The sequence below is a fragment of the Arvicanthis niloticus genome, chromosome 25 (assembly GCF_011762505.2).
Source record: "Arvicanthis niloticus isolate mArvNil1 chromosome 25, mArvNil1.pat.X, whole genome shotgun sequence".
NCBI lineage: Eukaryota > Metazoa > Chordata > Mammalia > Rodentia > Muridae > Arvicanthis > Arvicanthis niloticus.
This window is the reverse complement of record NC_133433.1, coordinates 35,471,059-35,489,674: the sequence shown is the minus strand read 5'-3', so window position 1 is coordinate 35,489,674 and position 18,616 is coordinate 35,471,059. Positions and strand designations below refer to the sequence as shown.

The 18,616-nt window shown below is 40.2% G+C and overlaps 1 protein-coding gene across 2 annotated transcripts in view; it reads right to left on the bottom strand.

Annotated features, from left to right (window-relative positions):
- The window catches only part of Ppp1r42 (protein phosphatase 1 regulatory subunit 42), a 36,791-nt gene that overhangs the window by 6,088 nt on the left and 12,087 nt on the right, over positions 1 to 18,616 (bottom strand). Inside the window, exons 5-8 of one of the 2 annotated variants that reach the window (XR_013107355.1) lie at positions 18,402 to 18,518; positions 8,545 to 8,662; positions 4,140 to 4,271; positions 1,351 to 1,463 (exon numbers count right to left, since the gene is read on the bottom strand). Coding sequence is in view for 1 of the 2 variants with exons in the window: in XM_076924391.1 (XP_076780506.1) it covers positions 1,351 to 1,510; positions 4,140 to 4,271; positions 8,545 to 8,662; positions 18,402 to 18,518 (527 nt within the window). In the remaining variant the exon portion in view is untranslated. Of the gene's footprint in view, positions 1 to 1,350; positions 1,511 to 4,139; positions 4,272 to 8,544; positions 8,663 to 18,401; positions 18,519 to 18,616 lie in introns of both variants that reach the window. The other variant, XM_076924391.1, reaches the window with a different exon arrangement.

Sequence of the window (18,616 nt, the reverse complement as noted above, 5' to 3'; positions counted from 1 at the left end):
AGATTGTCAAGTCATGACTGGCACACAAGACCCTGAAATGAGCATCACACGACAGACGAGCCTGCCCTTCAGCGGGCAGCTCCGGAAAGATGAATACAGTTCCAATGTACATCCACTAGCTCTGATTACGTTCTCAGTGAGATATGTATTAGCCTTCATTATAGTGAAGAGCTCTATTGTAAGAATGACTGGGAGGCCAGCAGAGTAATCATGGGATTGCTGTTAAGTGCAAAGGAAGGGCTCGGCTGTAGCTCAGTAGACTGCTTGTCTTGCATGACTGAGGACCTTGGTTCAATCTCAGTACTTCTTGGGAGGGGCAAGGGAGGGAGATTAAACAAAGAGGGAAACTGTACATAACTAGGGAAAAGGTTGAAATAAAATGTATAGAATGTGTTAACAACTCTCAGCATTATATATCAGCATTGCCAACGTTATACATCAGTTGTGGCAGATCTGCTCCTCACATAGCTTGTAAAATATTTGAGATTAGGATTGTCTTATTGTTTTTTAAAAAGACAGGCACCCTTGGCTCAGGATGGCCTTGAACTTGCTGTTTAGCTGGTGACAACTGAGAACACCTAATCATCCTGCTTCAACCTCCAGAGTTCTGGGATTTTAGCTGGCCGTATGCCAGCCACTACTTGTTTGTAGTTCTATATTGTATTGTTTGATGCATGGGAAATATGTATTTTAGAATAAATGAGGTTATTTCCTGGATTGGTGTAAGTTTATATAGAAACAATGTGAATTTTTAAAAAAACAAAACTGTTTTCTCATTAGGAAGTTTGTAACAGATTTATACAAAGCTGAAATGAGTTTAGAGTCAAAGTTAGACTCAAGACTCAAACCTTTTTTTGGATCATAAACCCATTTGGGAGTGAATGAAGCTTCCAATGTCTCCAGAGAGAGCAGGCTCAGAACTTTTGTCTTGCAGCAGAGGAGAGAACAGTCTACATACTCTCTGTGCTCCTACTTTCTACTGCCATCTGTCACACCCTCTTCCTTCCACCCCATCACTAGAGCCCATCTGCCCAAGCCTCACTTGCCTTTGAGATGGTGCCTTTCCCCTGAATACTCAGATGTCTTTATCCACATCTTTAGGAACTTTCCTGCCCCTACCTTTCCCTCCCACCATCCCCACCTCTGCAGTTTTATGAGTGTTTGTGGTGACCAACAATGAAGTGTGTGTGTGTGTGTGTGTGTGTCTGTGTGTGTGTGTGTGTGTGTATGTGTGTGTGTTAAAAGGACAAAGGGCAGATAACTAGGAGGACCCCTCTTCGTTTGCGTTGACAGTCAGGTATCCCACTCCCCTGAAAAAGACAAACCATACAAACATTTGAAGGGACCTACCCTATGTCTTCAGTAATTGTAGTTTTATCTTCTTGGGAACATTTTGAAGATGCTTTTCCATGTACAAGATACCTCTGTACATCAGAGAAAAAGACTACTTTTGGCTTACCCACCTGTGGGTAATAAACAGGAACTATGTGATGTATTGTTTCAAAGTTACCTGTAGCATACAAAGAATTAAAAGCATCCTGCTTTGAAACTAATTACTAGATTATCAAATGGTATACATTAGTATCTTAAATTATATGTTATGGAATGGAATTTAAAAAAGACAAATCCACAGTAAAATCAATAATAAATTAATACACCAAATAAAACATCACAGACTCTTATACATAAAAAAACGCAAAAGAAAATTCATAGTTAATTCTTATAGAGAAAATGAACATGCTAGCATTAATATAAGCAATTGACTTAAATTTTGCTCTTCTAAATTTATTTTCAAAGTAACTTTTACAGCATGAACTAGTCATGTCTAATTGTTGGGATATGTTCATGTCTTTACTTGAGCAATTATTCTATATCATTTATGGTTTCCAGCTGTGATGTCCCTTTTAGTGGGGAAGGTCTTGTTTACCTTCAAGGTCTATAAAAGTTATTTGCCTGATGTTACCGTAATCTCAGATGCTTACTACTGAATAAGATCACCCTTTCTAGCTCTTTCTGAACTCTATCTGTCTGGCTCAAATTTCTCTCCGAGCTGACTGATTCAAACTGGCTTCTCTTGGCTTCTGACTAAATTGTTCTGCTTGGCCTTAAACTAACTCTGGCAATCTGTAATAATCTTCTTGCTCCTTCTCATTCTCTGGCTCCTTTTGTCTTCAACCTGTCTCTGTAGAACTGTCCTGGTAAAACTGCCTCTCTCTCTCTCTCTCTCTCTCTCTCTCTCTCTCTCTCTCTCTCTCTCTCTCTCTCTGATGCTCTTTTAAGTCCACTCTCTTTCCTGTCCTTGTGAATTGGACATATCCTATTTCTGACTCATTCTATCTTTTTCTGATTTGTCACTCTTTCTGCCCCTCAATTAGATGTCACTTTCAAGCATGGCTGCTTTCTTTTACAAACTAACTTTACCTATACGGTTTAGGATTAAAGGTGTGTACTAAGGATGTGTCTGTATTCCAGCCAGAGAGATTAAAGGTATGTGGCATGTCTGTATTTCAGGAGGATCACACAGACCTAGAAGGTCTTTGGCTGTGATCCCTTGCCAAAGTAGTCATGTTGCTGGATTAAAATTTCTCACAAAACCCCACTGCCTTCAATAGCCAATATCCAACATGCTTAATTATTTTTCCTAAGTATTAAGATTAAACTCATGGTCTCACCCTGAGCTACCCTGAAAATATTTGTTAAATCAATATATTAATCTTCCATGTGCTATGAAAACACTTTTAAAAAATGGAATCATTTTGGATCTTATTGAAGCACTTGATTATATTTCCAGTTTTAGTTTACATGGCTATATTTAAGATTACTTTTTAATTGTAAGATCATCGAAGAGGCTACAATCTATGTAATTTTACTTTAATTCCCTGTATAGAGCTACAAATTTAGAAAGCTTTTATACATACATATATATATATATATATATATATATATATATATATATGTATAAAATTACAATGTATAACAGTTGCTTCTCTTTGTTCTCAAAATCAGTAGGCTGATTTTGTTTGTCAAATGCTTTGGTGGGCAGGGGTGACAGAGACGTCTCAGTTGGTAAGAACACTTGTTTTGTGACCTTGAAGAGTAGAGTCTGAATCCCAGGATCTACACTGGGCAACTCACAAATGTCTGTAACTCTATCTCCCAGAGATCTGACTCTCTTGTGGACTTCATGGGCACCTGCATATATGTGTGCAGACTCGTGTGCAGACACACAGACATGGCTGGAGGATGGGAGAAGCACAAATCTGTAAAGCTGCTTACAGGGACATTAGATGCTGAGGTCTCTGGCCTAATGATGAGTGGATTTGTGATCTGGCAGAACTGGGGGGATGGTAAGGTGGGAGCAGGTCACTAGGGACATGTCCTTAGGGGCTTTAACTTGCCCTGGCTCCTTCCTTTGTTTCCTTTGCTTAGCCTTGTGTTTACCAAGAAGCCTACATCCAACGCTCTACTTGCATGCTTTGCCTAACACATGGGTGGAGCAACCACAGGCTCAACAATTTGGCATTATGAGCTTATATTTGACATTATAAATTCTTCCCCCGCAGGGCAGTGGTGGTGCACGCCTTTAATCCCAGCATTTGGGAGGCAGAGGCAGGCGGATTTCTGAGTTTGAGGCCAGCCTGGTCTACAGAGTGAGTTCCGGGATAGCCAGGACTACACAGAGAAACCCTGTCTCAAAAAACCAAAAATAAATTCTTCCCCCTTATTCCTGATCCCGGAGATAAGGAAGTAAGGCTCACGTTCTCCATCATTGCTAATCCCTGGAGCTTTTGTTTAGTTTGAGACAAGGTTTCATGTAGCCAAGGCTGGTCCTGAACTCCTGATTCTCTCATCTTACCGTCACATTCAATTTTTAAAAAAAGATTTGTTTATTTTTATTTTATGTGTTTTGCCTGCATGTGGGTGTTTTTACATAACTTTAACTTTTGTTAATTAGTTTTGTGCACAGTAGTTATAAAGGGATTAATAAGGGTTCCTTTGAGAAAATTAAATGGTTAACTTCAAACATTGCAGGCTTTAGTTGTCTGTGGATTACAAAACAAAACAAAAAACATTTGAGGTCTATGAAAGTGGAAGACCGCTTCCCGTCTGGTCTCCCTCTGCTGTAGAAGAGCACTTACTCATGTAGGAGCTGCTTGCATCCTCATTTCTGCTCCTCCTCTTCTTGCTGATTTTCTTGGCATCTTTGGATGCTTTCCAATTCATTAGGAATTGTCTTTCCAGATTTTTTATTTCTTTTCCATCAAGAAATTCTGGAGAAGATATGTATGTTAAAAGTACAGGATGTTATATATGCCCTCTTCTGGTGCGTCTGACGACAGCTACAGTGTACTCATATAAATGAAATATATAAATCTTTAGAAATATATTTAAAAAGAATTGAGAAAAATTCTTATTTATACACTTATTTATTTTTAACTTTACTGTGTGGTTTGTGCATGTGTATGTATTTCTGTGTGTGTGTGTGTGTGTGTGTGTGTGTGTGTGTAGTCCACAGACTGTTATCAATGGTCTAGCTTTATATCAAGGGTCAGGGTTTTTTTTGAAACCCTGTTTCAAATTCAAATATATATATATATTCACTTTAATCTTGAAGATAGAATCTCTCATTGAAACTGGAGCTCACCAGTTTGGAAGGACTAGCTACTTACTGAGTTCTAGAAACTTTCCCCCCAGTGCCAGAATCATGGGCATGAGACAGCATCCTGGCCTTTTACATGGACCCTCATTTATGGCAAACACTCTACTGACTGTATTACCTCCCTGGCTTTTACACTTAAACTTATTGAGTTTGTTTTTTTTATTTTTTTTATTTTTAGTTTCCTGATTTAAAAAAATAGGCACTTATTATAAACAACTGAAACATAATGAAAGAAGAGAAAAGGATCTTTTATTGTTCATGCCCTGCCCTCCCTGCTGAAGATGCTCTCTGTGAGCAGTCTGGGCTTGAATCCCCTTCTAAGATCATGCTGGTTCTTCAAAGTAGAAATGTTGTTACAATGCAAGTAAAATAATATTTTATAAACTTAATTATTTGTATTAGAAAAACATAATATAAAAGCTAGGCAGACTAGAATGCTTACTATATATACATTTATATATATAGTATATATGTATTAAAGGCACACACATTTAATACCAGCACTCAGGAGGCAGAGGCAGGCAGATGTCTGAGTTTGAGGCCAGCTGGGTCTAGAGAGAGAGTTCTAAGATACCCAGGGCCCCAGGGCCACACAAAGAAACCCTGTCTCAAATTCAAATATCTATCTATCTATCTATCTATCTATCTATCTATCTATCTATCTGTCTATGTGTATATGTGTGTGTGTTTGTATGTATACATATGTATACATACATATGTACATACACACATTTATACAGACATGTATACATATATGTATATATGTATGTATGCATATACATATATACTCTCTATTAAATGTATATATAGTAAGCATTCTAGTATGTCTTTATATGCAATTTCTGATAGGTGACAATTTATTATATATGGATAGTCTATGAAATACTGAACAAGTCCTTTATTTTATTTTACCTATATTATATTTGTATCATATAAATAAAGTGGTTTTTGTGGCTTTTATTTAATAAAAAGACTAAATGTATCTGTATAATTCTTAAACTGTCTTTTATCATCTGAGTAAGGTCTTCCACTGAGCCCCAGATTATATAGTAAGGATACAGTAAAAGTTTTTTGGTCATGTTCTTTCAGGGAACCCGAGACTACTCTAAAAAAAAGATAATTCTGCTGCTGAGAGATTTGATGCTGCCACTTAAATACCCATAATATTGTATTTAAAGTAGTGTTTTAAAATAATGTTGTATTTAAAGTATAGAGTAAAGTGGTAAACAGAGTATAGTGGCCTGTTCCTCACCCACAGGTGACAGACTCCAGCATGCAGGAGACTGCAGGCAGCAGGCAGAGTGCTGGCCCAGAAGCACCACATTCTCCCTGGCCTGGCACACTATGGTAATGTTTAACTCAGGCAAGGAGATTAATAGCTACCTAACACTGTGGTGTCACCGTGCATGAGGTAAACATGCTTTCTCCAAATGCCTTACTACAGTGTCCTGTAGTTCCTAACTGCGGCTGGCTGTGGACACCAGAGGCCTCGTCTCTGGAGGTGGAGTCACTTTACATTTTCTCCACGTTTCTTACCCGAACGACGAGCACTTTCCAAACTACAGTTCAAGAAGTTGGCAGCATGTTTTGCCATCATGCTTTTTTAACCACAAGATCAGCCACTTTTCTCACATTTCTCACAAGATTAGCTCAGTTTCTCACATGCTTGTCTCTGTTGATGCCTTTTCTTATTTGCTTCTGTTAGTAATTATATAACTTGCTAGTATATTTTGGGTGAATATACATACACATATCTGTACACACACACACACACACACACACACACACACACACACACACACACACACACTGTCTTGAGTAATCTGATTCCATGTCACTTTTAGCACATAATCTTGCATAAGGCTCTTATGTATAGAGTGATTTTGAAGAGAAAGCAGGTAACTGACATAGATAGTAAGATTTATTTCATTTTAACAACTTGTTCTCAACAGGAAATGTGCTTCCACTCATGTTACGTAAAACAGGTAAGTACAGTTTGTTTGAGGACTGGGTAAACTGTAAAACATAAAATGGTTTATTTTTAAACCTATGGTTTTAAGACTATGGTTCCTCATAGTCTTTTAACTTTTATAATTATTGTTGTTGTTGTTATGGGTCTTAAATGTGGTAAAAAGAAGATGAATAAGAATAACAAAGACAAGCATCAAGTGATTTGTTGTGTGTGTATGTGCACAGACTTGAAAGACATACACTAAAGTTTTTAACAGTGGATTTATGGTAGGAATTGGAGGAATTTTTTTCTCCTCTGCATGTTTTCCCTGTAGTACTGGTGACAGAACTTGGGGCTTGTGCATACTGGATGAGCATTCTACCAATGAACCCTGTGCTTCTTTGATTTTTCTGTGTAACAGTCCTGGCTGTCCTGGAACTCACTTTGTAGACCAGGTTGGCCTTGAACTCTCAGAGATTGCCTCCATCTCTGCCTCCCAAGGGCTGGGATTAAATGCATGCACCACTACCACCTGACTTTTTTCCTTTAAAGTATTAATTTTGTAATCATAAAGTGTGTTATAAAGGAATAGTTATGTAAGAGAAGATTTGAATAACTTTTGCTTTTAAAAATCCAGAGCTGAAGATTAAAGTCAGGGCCTAGTGAATCAGTGAACCACACTGCAGCCCATATTACATTTTTGTTTTTGAGTCAGGGTCTTATAATGTGGCTCTGGCTGTCCTAATATGAGATATGTAGATTAAGCTGTCCTTGAACTCACACCTCTGCTTCTCACGTGTAGACTTAAAGGCATGTGCCGCCAGACCTGCTTCTTGTTAGAATATTCTTAATCATTAAACATTAATTGTATTTACTTTTTCCTCTGGCTGAGTAAAGCAGACTAATGCAGTTGTGTGTGGTGTCAGAAAGGTAAGGGGAAGTGGCCGCACATCAGAGTCACCTGCAGAACTTTGAAAACATACCGCCACAATTCTCTGTGTGTCGTTTGTTCTCTGCCGTGCTGGGCATGTATAGATAGCTCCTGCACATACACTTTGAGAAAAAGATATTTTCCATTATTTGATTCGATTTTCTCCACGTCAGAGAATCACTACACTAGCATTATGATGAAACAGCTATGAGTTTTGAAGATGTTTTTTTATCATATTTTAGCTCTTTATTAATGCTTATACCCAAGTATACCATGCCCCAGAGTTCAGCTACAGAACACTCTCTCACAAGGCTCCTTTGTAACATGGTCCTGCCTGTCCCTCTGATGCTAGGGAATTTTGACAAAACCAAGTGCTTTGGCCCATCTCCTCCAGTGTAGGGTAGACTTAGGGATGTTGTTATTTGTAAGGATTTGATGAAGCAACTCCCCAGTCCCCTTTCATGTGTTCCTAGGCAAATGGCAGGTGAGCAAACCTTAATTAGTTGTAGCTGAGAACAAGAGCTAAGGAGTCTAGGGCCCTGCCAAGGGTTTGCACCAAGCTCCGTTTAGCACACTGATGGCTAGCCAGTTTTGTAGGTACTGGCCACTTTTTCCATTAAAAGCCTGCCTGGTGTTTATTTATGAATAGAAGAAATGTTTTCATGCATTACTTCGTATTCTTAACTTTGCTATTATTTAAACATTTAAACTTAAGTTTGGTTTCCAGAGCCAGATGTTATATTCTTTTTTTTTTTTTTTTTTTTTTTTTTTTTTGGTTTTTCGAGACAGGGTTTCTCTGTGTAGTCCTGGCTGTCCTGGAACTAACTCTGTAGACCAGGCTGGCCTCGAACTCAGAAATCCGCCTGCCTCTGCCTCCCAAGTGCTGGGATTAAAGGCGTGCGCCACCACCGCCCGGCTATATTCATATTTCTGAAAGCTTGATGATAAATTAACTTAAAAGTTAAACACGTGCTTTAAATTGGGTTAATGTAAAACGCTCACCCAATGACTTGGACATCAGTATCAGTTTGTCCCTGTATTTTGGTTTAAGACAAACAGGATTTCCATTTAGATCCATTTTCCACAGCTTCATCAGTTTTTTCAGTAAAAGCTCCAAGTCCTGTAGTCGGAAAAGAAAAAGGAAAGCACAGGAATTTTATGATTATTAGTACGCCTCGTGGCAACTGCTTTTCAAGGTGGCTAATGATGTCTACAGCATCCTAGCTCCCCGGGTAGGAGTCACAAAACCACCAGTTTTGTCTACACTAGACATTAGGAGGAAAAATGTGGATCACGGTGCTGCTCTTGATCATGTCATCCCTAAATCGACTCAATCTGTGGTTAGGAAAACACTTCCTGCTTATGGAAGATACACTCTTCTCAGGGGAGTCCATAAAAGTTTACACATTAAGGCAATTGAAGAGTAGCGAGTAAACACTTCATCTGCCATTGCTGAAAAACATTCAGATGAGTTGTCTGGAAGGAGCAGAGACCACCCCATCTGCCCTGGAGAGAGGCTCCGAGCATCCTGAGGCACTTGGAAAGGACACTCCCCAGTGTATTGAGCTGCCTGCAGCCTGTGCAGTGTGCTCCGGGCTCCCAGCTTTCCGGAGTGTTACCCATGCTGGAGAAGGTTTTTGGTGATGCAGCTGTCTGAGTCATTTCTGCTCCTGTAAGTAACCCCTCACCCATCTCCCTGTAAGTAACCCTTATAAAACCCATTGGCTCATCAAATTAAACAACAACACGGTCTGCCAGCACTGCAGGCAGGATACATTGTTGCCTATTTTTTAATGAAGAATGTGGGAAAATCCTGTCAAACTGCAAAACAGAAAAAAACAACCACCACAACAACAAAAAACCCTTGCCTGGAGACCACATTGAACACACTGTTATGCATGGCTCATCTTTTGGGGGCCTAAGAACTTCCTTTGAAATGATACTCTTTCTGGCGTTACAATTTCTTTTACTTCTTTTGTTGTGGTTGTTGTTTTTCTGTTTGTATTTATTTATTTGTTGGTTTGGATTTGGTTGTGACAGGGTCTCATGTAACTCTGACTGGCCTGGCACTTACTGTGTAGATCAGGTTGACCTCGAACTCACAGAGATCGACCTGCCTCTGCCTACAAAACACTGGGATTGAAAGTGTGCACCACCACATTCAGCTTTGTTTTGCATTTCTTGGTAACTACTTGCATGCTTTTAGAGCTTACCAGAAATGACATGTTGATATTTAAAGAGTGATCTGCAGTCCACAGGTCCCATGGAGGTGAGGAAGGCCGATGAGCGGCGTTCAGAAGCAGCCTTCCAGTCTCCCTAACTTACCTCCTCTCTCCCTGCTGCCTTTCTTTCCTAAGCCAGTGTCAAACCCCCCTCTGCCCCAATTCTTTGTCTTCCTGCCATTCCTTTTCTTGCTTTCTCCCCCTCCTCTTACATGTTCCTTTAACTACTATTTGACAGAAAGCATATATACTTGGAGTGTTTCTTATGTGTGCCCAAACAGTCCGTCTTTAAAAACAAAATCAAGGGCTGGGCAACGGTGGCGAAGGCCTGTATTTTACTCAAGCACATAAAATACATAAACAACCAACATCCCAGCACTCAGGATGCAGAGGCAGGTCAATCTCTGTGAGTTCGAGGCCAGCCTGGTCTACAGAGTGAGTTCCAGGACAGCCAGGGATACACAGAAAAACCCTGTCTCAACACACACACCCCCTGGAAAAAAAAAGAAAGAAAAACAAAAACAACAGCAACAACAAAAAGTAATGCACTGCACTTTAGTTGTGTCTACATCTCGATTATTTAAAAAAAAAAAAAATAGCACAACAAACACAAAGATATGTGCCAGGTGTTGGTGGCACACACCTTTAATCCTAGTACTTGGAAGGTAGAGAGGCAGACAGATCTCTGAGTTCGAGGCCAGCCTGGTCTACAGAACAAGTTCTAGGACAGCTAGAGGTACACAAAGAAACCCTGTCTCAAAAAACTGAAAGGAAAAAAAAAAAAAGAATGCAGATAGCTTTTTAAAATAGTGACTTTCTGAAGGTATATATGTACCTCTAGAGTTTAGTCTATGCTTGACTCCGAAGGCTCAAACGAATAACTTGTAAAAACAGGAATTGTCTTCTGAGAAGCAGCCCTCTGGTTCCCGGTGCTTTTGATTATCGTGCACGTGTCTTTATTATTATTATTATTATTATTATTATTATTATTATTATTATTATTACTACTACTATTATTTGGTTTTTCAACACAGGGTTTCTTTGTGTAGTTCTGGCTCTTCTGGAACTCTCGCTTTATAGATGGGTCTGTACTTGAACTCAGAGATCCACTTGCCTCTGCCTCCTAAGTGCTGGAATTAAAGGTGTGTGCCTTCAATGCCTAGTTTCCTGTCTTTATTTATAAGTGATTGCATAGAATTAATCATCATGGCATATAAAGTTCAGGGAACAAAACAGATCAGTCCCTAGGTCTCTGCCTGCCATGCTATTCTTCAGTTAAATCCCTTTCTCTTAACTTGGATTAACAGAGCAAAATTTAAAGATGAAGCTTCTGACCCATTGACCAACAAGTAGTTACCTTCATGTAAGAAAGCAGCCTTCAGAATTATAATCTCAGCCCTCAGTCTTTGAACTTTTGCTCTTTCTGAAACCTTTGTTCCAGGTTTAACACAGCTATAGTTATTTTATGCAAGAGTTTAGTATTCCTCATACTCTTAGGGACTGTGTGTTGTATGTTTCATACTGTTGAATATGATGCCCCGAACAACAAGAGAACTTTACACTGATACAGATAAAAAGTGCTTGGAGTTTTGTTAATTATTCCTCACTTGATAAATGACCCTGGACATACTCCCTCCAGTGTATGTTTACTTAAGGCTAAACTAATCCTGTTCTGAAATACGATTACCCTTTGGATACGCTCTGGTTGTTCATTGCCTTCCTGTCCTTAATAAAATCCTTTCACTCTCCTGCCCTTCAATAAATTACTCAAGGAACCAGACACTTTTCTGGACAGTCTCTGTTTGATAAATGATCATGTCATGCTATCGCTTAGAGGCACGCTGCAAAATTCTGAGCCGCCAATTGCCTTTCCCCTGCAGGCCGGTTCCCTGCTCCTGCCTGGGTGTTTGCGGCAGGCAGCCTCTGCTTTAATGATGACTGTGATGAACCTGTATTTGACCAGCATGCTCCAATCTTTATCGGAAATGTCTGGCCCAACTGTCCTTACTAAATCTAAAGACAGCCATTTGTCATCCCTCTGACTGCCTGTCATCATCTGCCTGGGAAAAATCTATAATTTTTGGCTTGTTCCTGACTAAAGTGTGGAATGGATAAATTTATCTTTGGGCCATGCTGCCTGCCAGGATCAATATTGAACAGAGGTTGAATAAATTAGAAACTAAGAAAACATGACAGCCTATCGTGGTTTGTTCATTTGTGTATTATAAATCAAATATTTAGTTTATATAAGAGGCAAGCATGTCACTTTTTTACTTTCCCATTCATTCTGAGGATTCTATACCTCATGATAAATGGTCACCAGAAAACCAATGAAGTAAATCACTAATGAATCTGACTGTGGGATGAACTCAGGTCATCTCATTGATTTGGCAAACTTTGCAGACATGAAAACCGTAGGCGAAGATTAAGGATATGTTTTGTTGTTGTTCTTTCAGGTTTCTCTTTTGCACATGCATTTGACTTTGTGTAGCTTTAGCAACTTGAATAATGTTCGTCGTGAAGCTTGTAACTCAACCTGTACCCACAAACAACTTTTATAAATTTAAGTTGAACTTAAACTGTAAACTATTTGGTGTTTTTATATGTTGATACATGCCTGCTTAAAGAGGTCACAGGAAAGAAATTCTCAAACAAAATAGTTGTGAAATGTCATTTAAAGTAGATGCTCCATGATTTAAAGAGGTTATTATCATCGTCATCATCTAACTTAAAACTTCTCTCTCCTCCTCAGTACCTGACCGTGGGACCTACCTTACTGGAGAAGTAGGTCAGTAGGTCATCTTTGGCTAATAGTTTCTCAGTATTCTGCCTATGATCTCACATCTCCTTTCCCTTCTAGTCAGCTTTTTGGGTCCTGGCCATCTCTTATTGGGTCCTCTCTTAAATCCTTACTTCCAGTCTTCCTTCTCTATCCTTTATCCACCATCACCAGACCTGCTGAGTCATGCTTCTCAAAGTTTTGTGTGCTTTAAGAATCGCCAGGGGGAGCCTGTGGGATGGCTCAGCAGGTAAAGTGCTTGTCACCAAGTCTGACTACCTGAGTTCAGACCTGGGGTCCCATGTGGTTAAAGTTAGAGACTAACTCTCACAAATTTCCCACTGCTTAATACACACACACACAGACACACACACACACAGACACACTAATAAAATGTAATTTTAAATTTAAAAAAAAATCATAAAGGACCCTGTTTAAATGCAGGTTCTGAGCATTGGTTCTAGTGAAGAGGTTGTTCTGCTGCTGCTGCCGCCTCTGCTGCTGATGCAAGTTCTCTGACTCCATGTGAAGTTATAAGGCTGTAGAACAATTCTGTTTCCTCAACCATTGGGCACTTCCACAGGCTGAAAGGGCCCTGAACCAAATGTTAGCAGTCGTGGAATGTGTAAGCCTCAGTTCTTTGGGGCATTACAATCTGTGGACCATTCCCTTATCCCTTAGTGATTGTGCATTCCAGGAATCTCATGGCTCCATATGTAACCAAGCTCTGACCTCAGGCATCTCAAATATATGACTGCACTATTTTATAACAGTTGTTTCTAAGAGATGAGAGCATATTTCATAGAAGACAGCAGTGTACATAGTGAACTGTTATCTGAGTTTATCCATGAGAAGAATTCACTGAACTGAGAGAGGCTGAAGAGAATGTGTGGTGACAGTGCTGTAAACCCTCCTCACAGAACACCAGTGTCTTTGAGTGCTGACCTGCCCATAGAGACAGCAGAAGATGCTAACCCATCAGGATTTATCAGGAACTCCTACTTTTTCCATATTTGACATCTATTCCTTCAAAAACAATGTCTCTTTTCATACCTTGGCTCATGGAAGAGGGTCCATTCACAGTTAGAAATAAGCCTTCCTCCCATAGCCTACCACGGTGTCCAGAAAACAATACACCAGGCACAGAAAACAATACCCACTTCCAAATCTGCATCCACGATGCTGTATTCATTGCCCAGCAGTTTGCTGAAGAATCAGTCAGTCCCACACTCATCTTACCTCTGTAGTAAAGGCAACCTACACATCCAACTGTTAATGTGGTGTTTTTCTGGAATGTTTCAAAGACACTCCAACTCTGCTTGACCAAAATTCATGATCTTCTGTTCCCCAAACCTGTCTCTGGAGCTCTCTGTATCCTGTTTTCCTCTGCTCCATATTCCCTATATCCAACTCAGAACCAAGTCTTGCCCGGTTTGTTCTCCAAAAGGTTGGTTCTCTGATTTGTTCATTCCTTTTCCACCCCCACTGTTATGGTTTCTACCACTCCTCAGTTCTTAGTCTGGACTCTTCCGATCTGTTTCTCACACCCTACTTAAGCAGGTCCTTTCCAAAATGCTACCATCTAATTATGTCACACCTTCAATGGCTCCCAGTGTGCTCAGAATAAGCACAAGACTCTATTAATAGAGTCAAGGTGGCTGCTCTGTCCACAGCTTCACTCACCACTGAGCTTACCATCCGTCCTGTTGGAAATGCATGTGTTTGCCTTAGGGACACAAGCCTTTGCCTGTCCGCCTTCTCACTTCAGCTGTGCCTTCTCCAGGAAGTCTGGTGCCCTCACCAGCTGATGCAAGTCTTCCACTGCAGGTTCTCAGCACCACCCACTTCCCTTGTGGCCCTTGTGCAGGGTTTGCTTTACTTTTCCCTGGTGAGCACATGCTCGGAGTTTTCTTTCCCTTTTCCACTAAGAGTTCCCCTGGGCCAGGGACTGTCTGTTTTATGCTGACTGTCGTCTCTGCCATTGCCTGGCTAGCACTATCACAGAGTAGGTATGAACAGAAGAATGTCACTGAATGGACAGGAGATGAGGGAGAACAGGCCAGAGGATGTGACATCAAGAGGTACAGTGGAGCTGGTTTCCAAGTTCTCTACTCAAGGAGGAAGGGAAGGGAAGGGGAGAGAGGAAAGCAGGTTTCTTTTCTGTGCGTTCTTTCAACCACTCTTATTTATTTACTCTTGCCCTGAAGTCTCTGGCCTGGATTAGCCTTGCAGAGCTGTGAGGGTCAGAGGGTAATATGGCGCAGGGCTTCCTGACAGCTGTAGGTCGAGAGAGGGAAGGGAAGGTATGAAGCCCCTGCTTGGCCATGCCCTAAACTCCAAAGGCTGTGCAAGGCTCTAATGTGCTCACTTCTTCCCTCCGCCCCTGACTCCCACTCCAAGCTCAAAGGTTTCAGTAGCCTTTGGAGTACTTCAGTTTTTTTGTTTGCTTGTTTGTAGGTTTGTCTTGCTACATGTGTTCTTTTAAAAATCCTTTTAGATAGTCTTCGTTTTTCACAGTTCAAGTTGCAATCCTGGTTGGAAGCCTTAGCAACAATCATTCTAAGAGATCATTTTAAATTTTTAAAATGATTTTTCATGCAAAAATATACTGTAAATACTATCATTTCTGCTTTGTTATACTACATAAAAATCCATTTACAAGGGCTAGAGACATCTCTGCCACAGTTAAGAGCACTGGCTGCTCTTCCAAAGGACCTATGTTTAGTTCCCAGCACCCACGTGGCAGCTCTGTAACTGCAGTTCTAGGGGACCTGACTCCTTCAAACAGACAAACATACAAGCAAAACACCAAGGTATATAAAATAAATAAATAAATCTTTAAAAAAATCCACAGACAAGACTAAGAGGATTTCTCATTGCACTGGTTAATCTATTATAATTATGATTATTTATTAAGATGAGTGATTATAGAGTCCATTTGTAACTATATATTTGAGTTTAAATTCTGAATTTTTCTTTTTTGAGATAATGTCAGTTATCAGCAGAAGCTATCATTTTAACGTTATGCTTTCCTGCGTAATAACTACATTCAGTTGTTCTTATGTGTTCTCTGTGGACCCATTTGCAGAACCTACTGGTGTCCATACAGGGGCAGCTGCTCTCTAAGTGCTGAACACCTCAGGTCATTATCGTGGTGCTGGTCGCTCTCTCTAACAATGGCTGACTTTTCCCCACGGCACAAAGCTGTCTGTTGCTGACAACCTTTTCAATGGAAGTCACTGACCTTATGCATGGCATTGGAGATCTCTTCCCCAAGGCATACGCTCTACCAACAGTAGGGTAAGACAAAAAGAATGGAAAACTTGAAGCCATAGCATAGAGACCTTGGATTCAGAATACATACAAAGAAAAAAGTTAATATTCAGATGCTGGGCTCTGTCCTTTGACTAAGCCTTCAGAGGAATATTTAAATCACATAAGCATGTTCAGATATATCCTGGGCACTATATTCAGATTCCAGTGAACTAAGTCCATACTTTTTTGCACATGTTTCTTAATAGGTTCAAATTTTTAAGCAACTTGTATTTCTCTGGCAGATTTCAATATTTGTACTTTGTTCTATACTTTTGACATTTAACTACACTACAACGTTGAGTAGTCATGTTTCTTATCATGTCTTTGTGGATTTGGAATTATTTTGCTGGATTTGGGGAAATTTCTGCTATAAAGCCATTGAATAAGTTTTTTTATACCTTTGGTCTTTTAACTAGGATAACGTGCTTACTGTTTTGTTCCTGCACCCTAAACATTCTATGGGTTCTATCTGAAAATACACTCAGTACACCCACTCCTCATCTCCAAGCAACCATCTTCTCCTTTTTTCAAACATATTATCTTAATTCTTGTCTATGTAGCTTCCAGACTCATATCTTTGCCTTTGTTACTGAAACTCATTCTTCATACAACAGGCAGAGAAATCCTTTTGAAAACTACAATCCTTCCAATGACTGTCTCTGAACCTAGAATTAAGTCATGATTCTGTCCTCTGAGGACCTTGTCATCTGGCTCTGGTGTCTTTCTTTCTGATCCGGTATTGTAATGTTGCTTCTGCATTACTAAACTTTGTGGGTACCAGCAATGTATCAGAAATAAAGGCCAGCCCTGGGATTCTACAACTGACCTCTGTTGGGGGCCGACTTTTAGCAGAAAGCGGCTATCAGCTTTGCAGCCATCTTGAGCCATATACCCTGACATGAGACTTGGATTACAATAGCCTACAACAGCTGAGCACACTCCGATAATCTTGGTTTAGATACCTTGGGTGTGTGAGATTAAAGGTGTGTGAGATTAAAGGTGTGTAACTTAAGAGTGTGACTTAGAAGTGTAAAGATCAGATTTAGAGACAAGACCTAAGGGCATGATTATAGGTGTGACCAAAAGGCATGGCTTAGAAGTGAGACATATAAAAGGATAGAGGCAGACAGAAAGTAACAGATTACTTGACATTAGGTAGAAGACACTTGGCTCTAGAGAGAATCAGACATAGCAGAGAGAAGACAGAAACAGTACAACTTGGAGGAAAACAGATTACCTGACATTAGGTAGGAGACACTTTTAGAAGACACTTCAGAGAGTACAACTTGGAGTACAACTTGGAGTAGGAATTAGGCATTAGGTAGCACTTGGCACTTGGAAGAGAACTTGGAAGAAGTAACTTGGAACTTGGAGGCACTAGGGACTAGGAACTAGGGACTAGGAACTTAGGACTTGGGACTTGGAGAGAAGAGAGACTGAAGAATAAACAGGATTGAAACACACTCTGGTCTCCATTCTTCGAGTCCGCCCCCACTGTCTCTCTTGCTGAACCCCGACACGAGGACCGGAGCTGCAACTTGGGCCGGGATACAGTGGCCACCAAATGCGGGGCAGCCCGGGCCTCAACATTTTGCTCAGGCTTCAACATTTTCTAGTGCCCAACGTGGGGCAGCCTAGGCCCCAACAGACCTCTCTTTGATTCTTTGGATATTCCAATTTGTCCCAGAAAGGCAGATTTGTTATCCCTTATACCTGGCATGTTCATCCTCTAGCTTGCTTGCTTGCTTTCTTTATGTCTGTCTGTCTGTCTGTCTGTCTGTCTGTCTGTCTGTCTATCTATCTATCTATCTATCTATCTATCTCTCCTTCCTCCCCCTTCCTTCCTTCCTTCCTTCCTTCCTTCCTTCCTTCCTCTCTCTCTCTCTCTCTCTCTCTCTCTCTCTCTCTCTCTCTCTCTTTCTTTCTTTCTGAGGTACTCTTTCTATGTACACCAGGCTGGCCTTGAACTTTCAGCAATCATACCACCTTTGTCTTCCAAGCGCTGGGATTACGGGTATGTGCCACCGTGCTCAGCTTGTACATTTGTGAGGCCTGGAACTGAATCCTTCCTTTTTATAGAAGTGCCCTCCATATAGTTGAATGAATGATCAATGTAATGACATGGTATGGTACAATATAACAAGGCGTGCGCTTAACTAGTGCAAATTAGAATAGGGCGTTTTCTCTGTGCTTCTCCACAGTATCAGGGGACAGCTAGGAGTGGTTCCTAGAAACTCATTCACTGGGAGAATAGTTAAAGAAGAAGAAACTTTGTCTCTAGAAGAAAAAGTTTGATGCACAAATAATGTAGATATGAAAAAGCATATTGCTCCCATTTAGCTGGTGACCTATGGAGACCTTGGGTATGGAGGAGAAACAAGGTAAGAAGATACAGGAGTTATATTTAAGAGATTCAGAAGATAGTTCTTGAAGAAATATCAAATAGGTTTTTTTTTTTTTTTGGTGACACACTTTATAAATATGTCAAAGTATATTGTAAAGGCACAATCCCGTGTAAGTACTTTAAGTTGACTTTGTGTTACCTTCACGTGCAGCAGCTGGTTGTCAACTGCAATCAGGTGATTAAGATTCTCCAGCATTTCCAAATCTTTTATGTCATCAATATTATTGTTGCTGATATTCAAAGTAGAGAGGGATTTCTAGAAGGAAAATAACTAAGTTAACATTAGTTAGCCATCTAAATGCTATACGTAGGACTCAGGCCCCAGGTCTCTAAAAGCTTCCAAGTGCCAGCTCA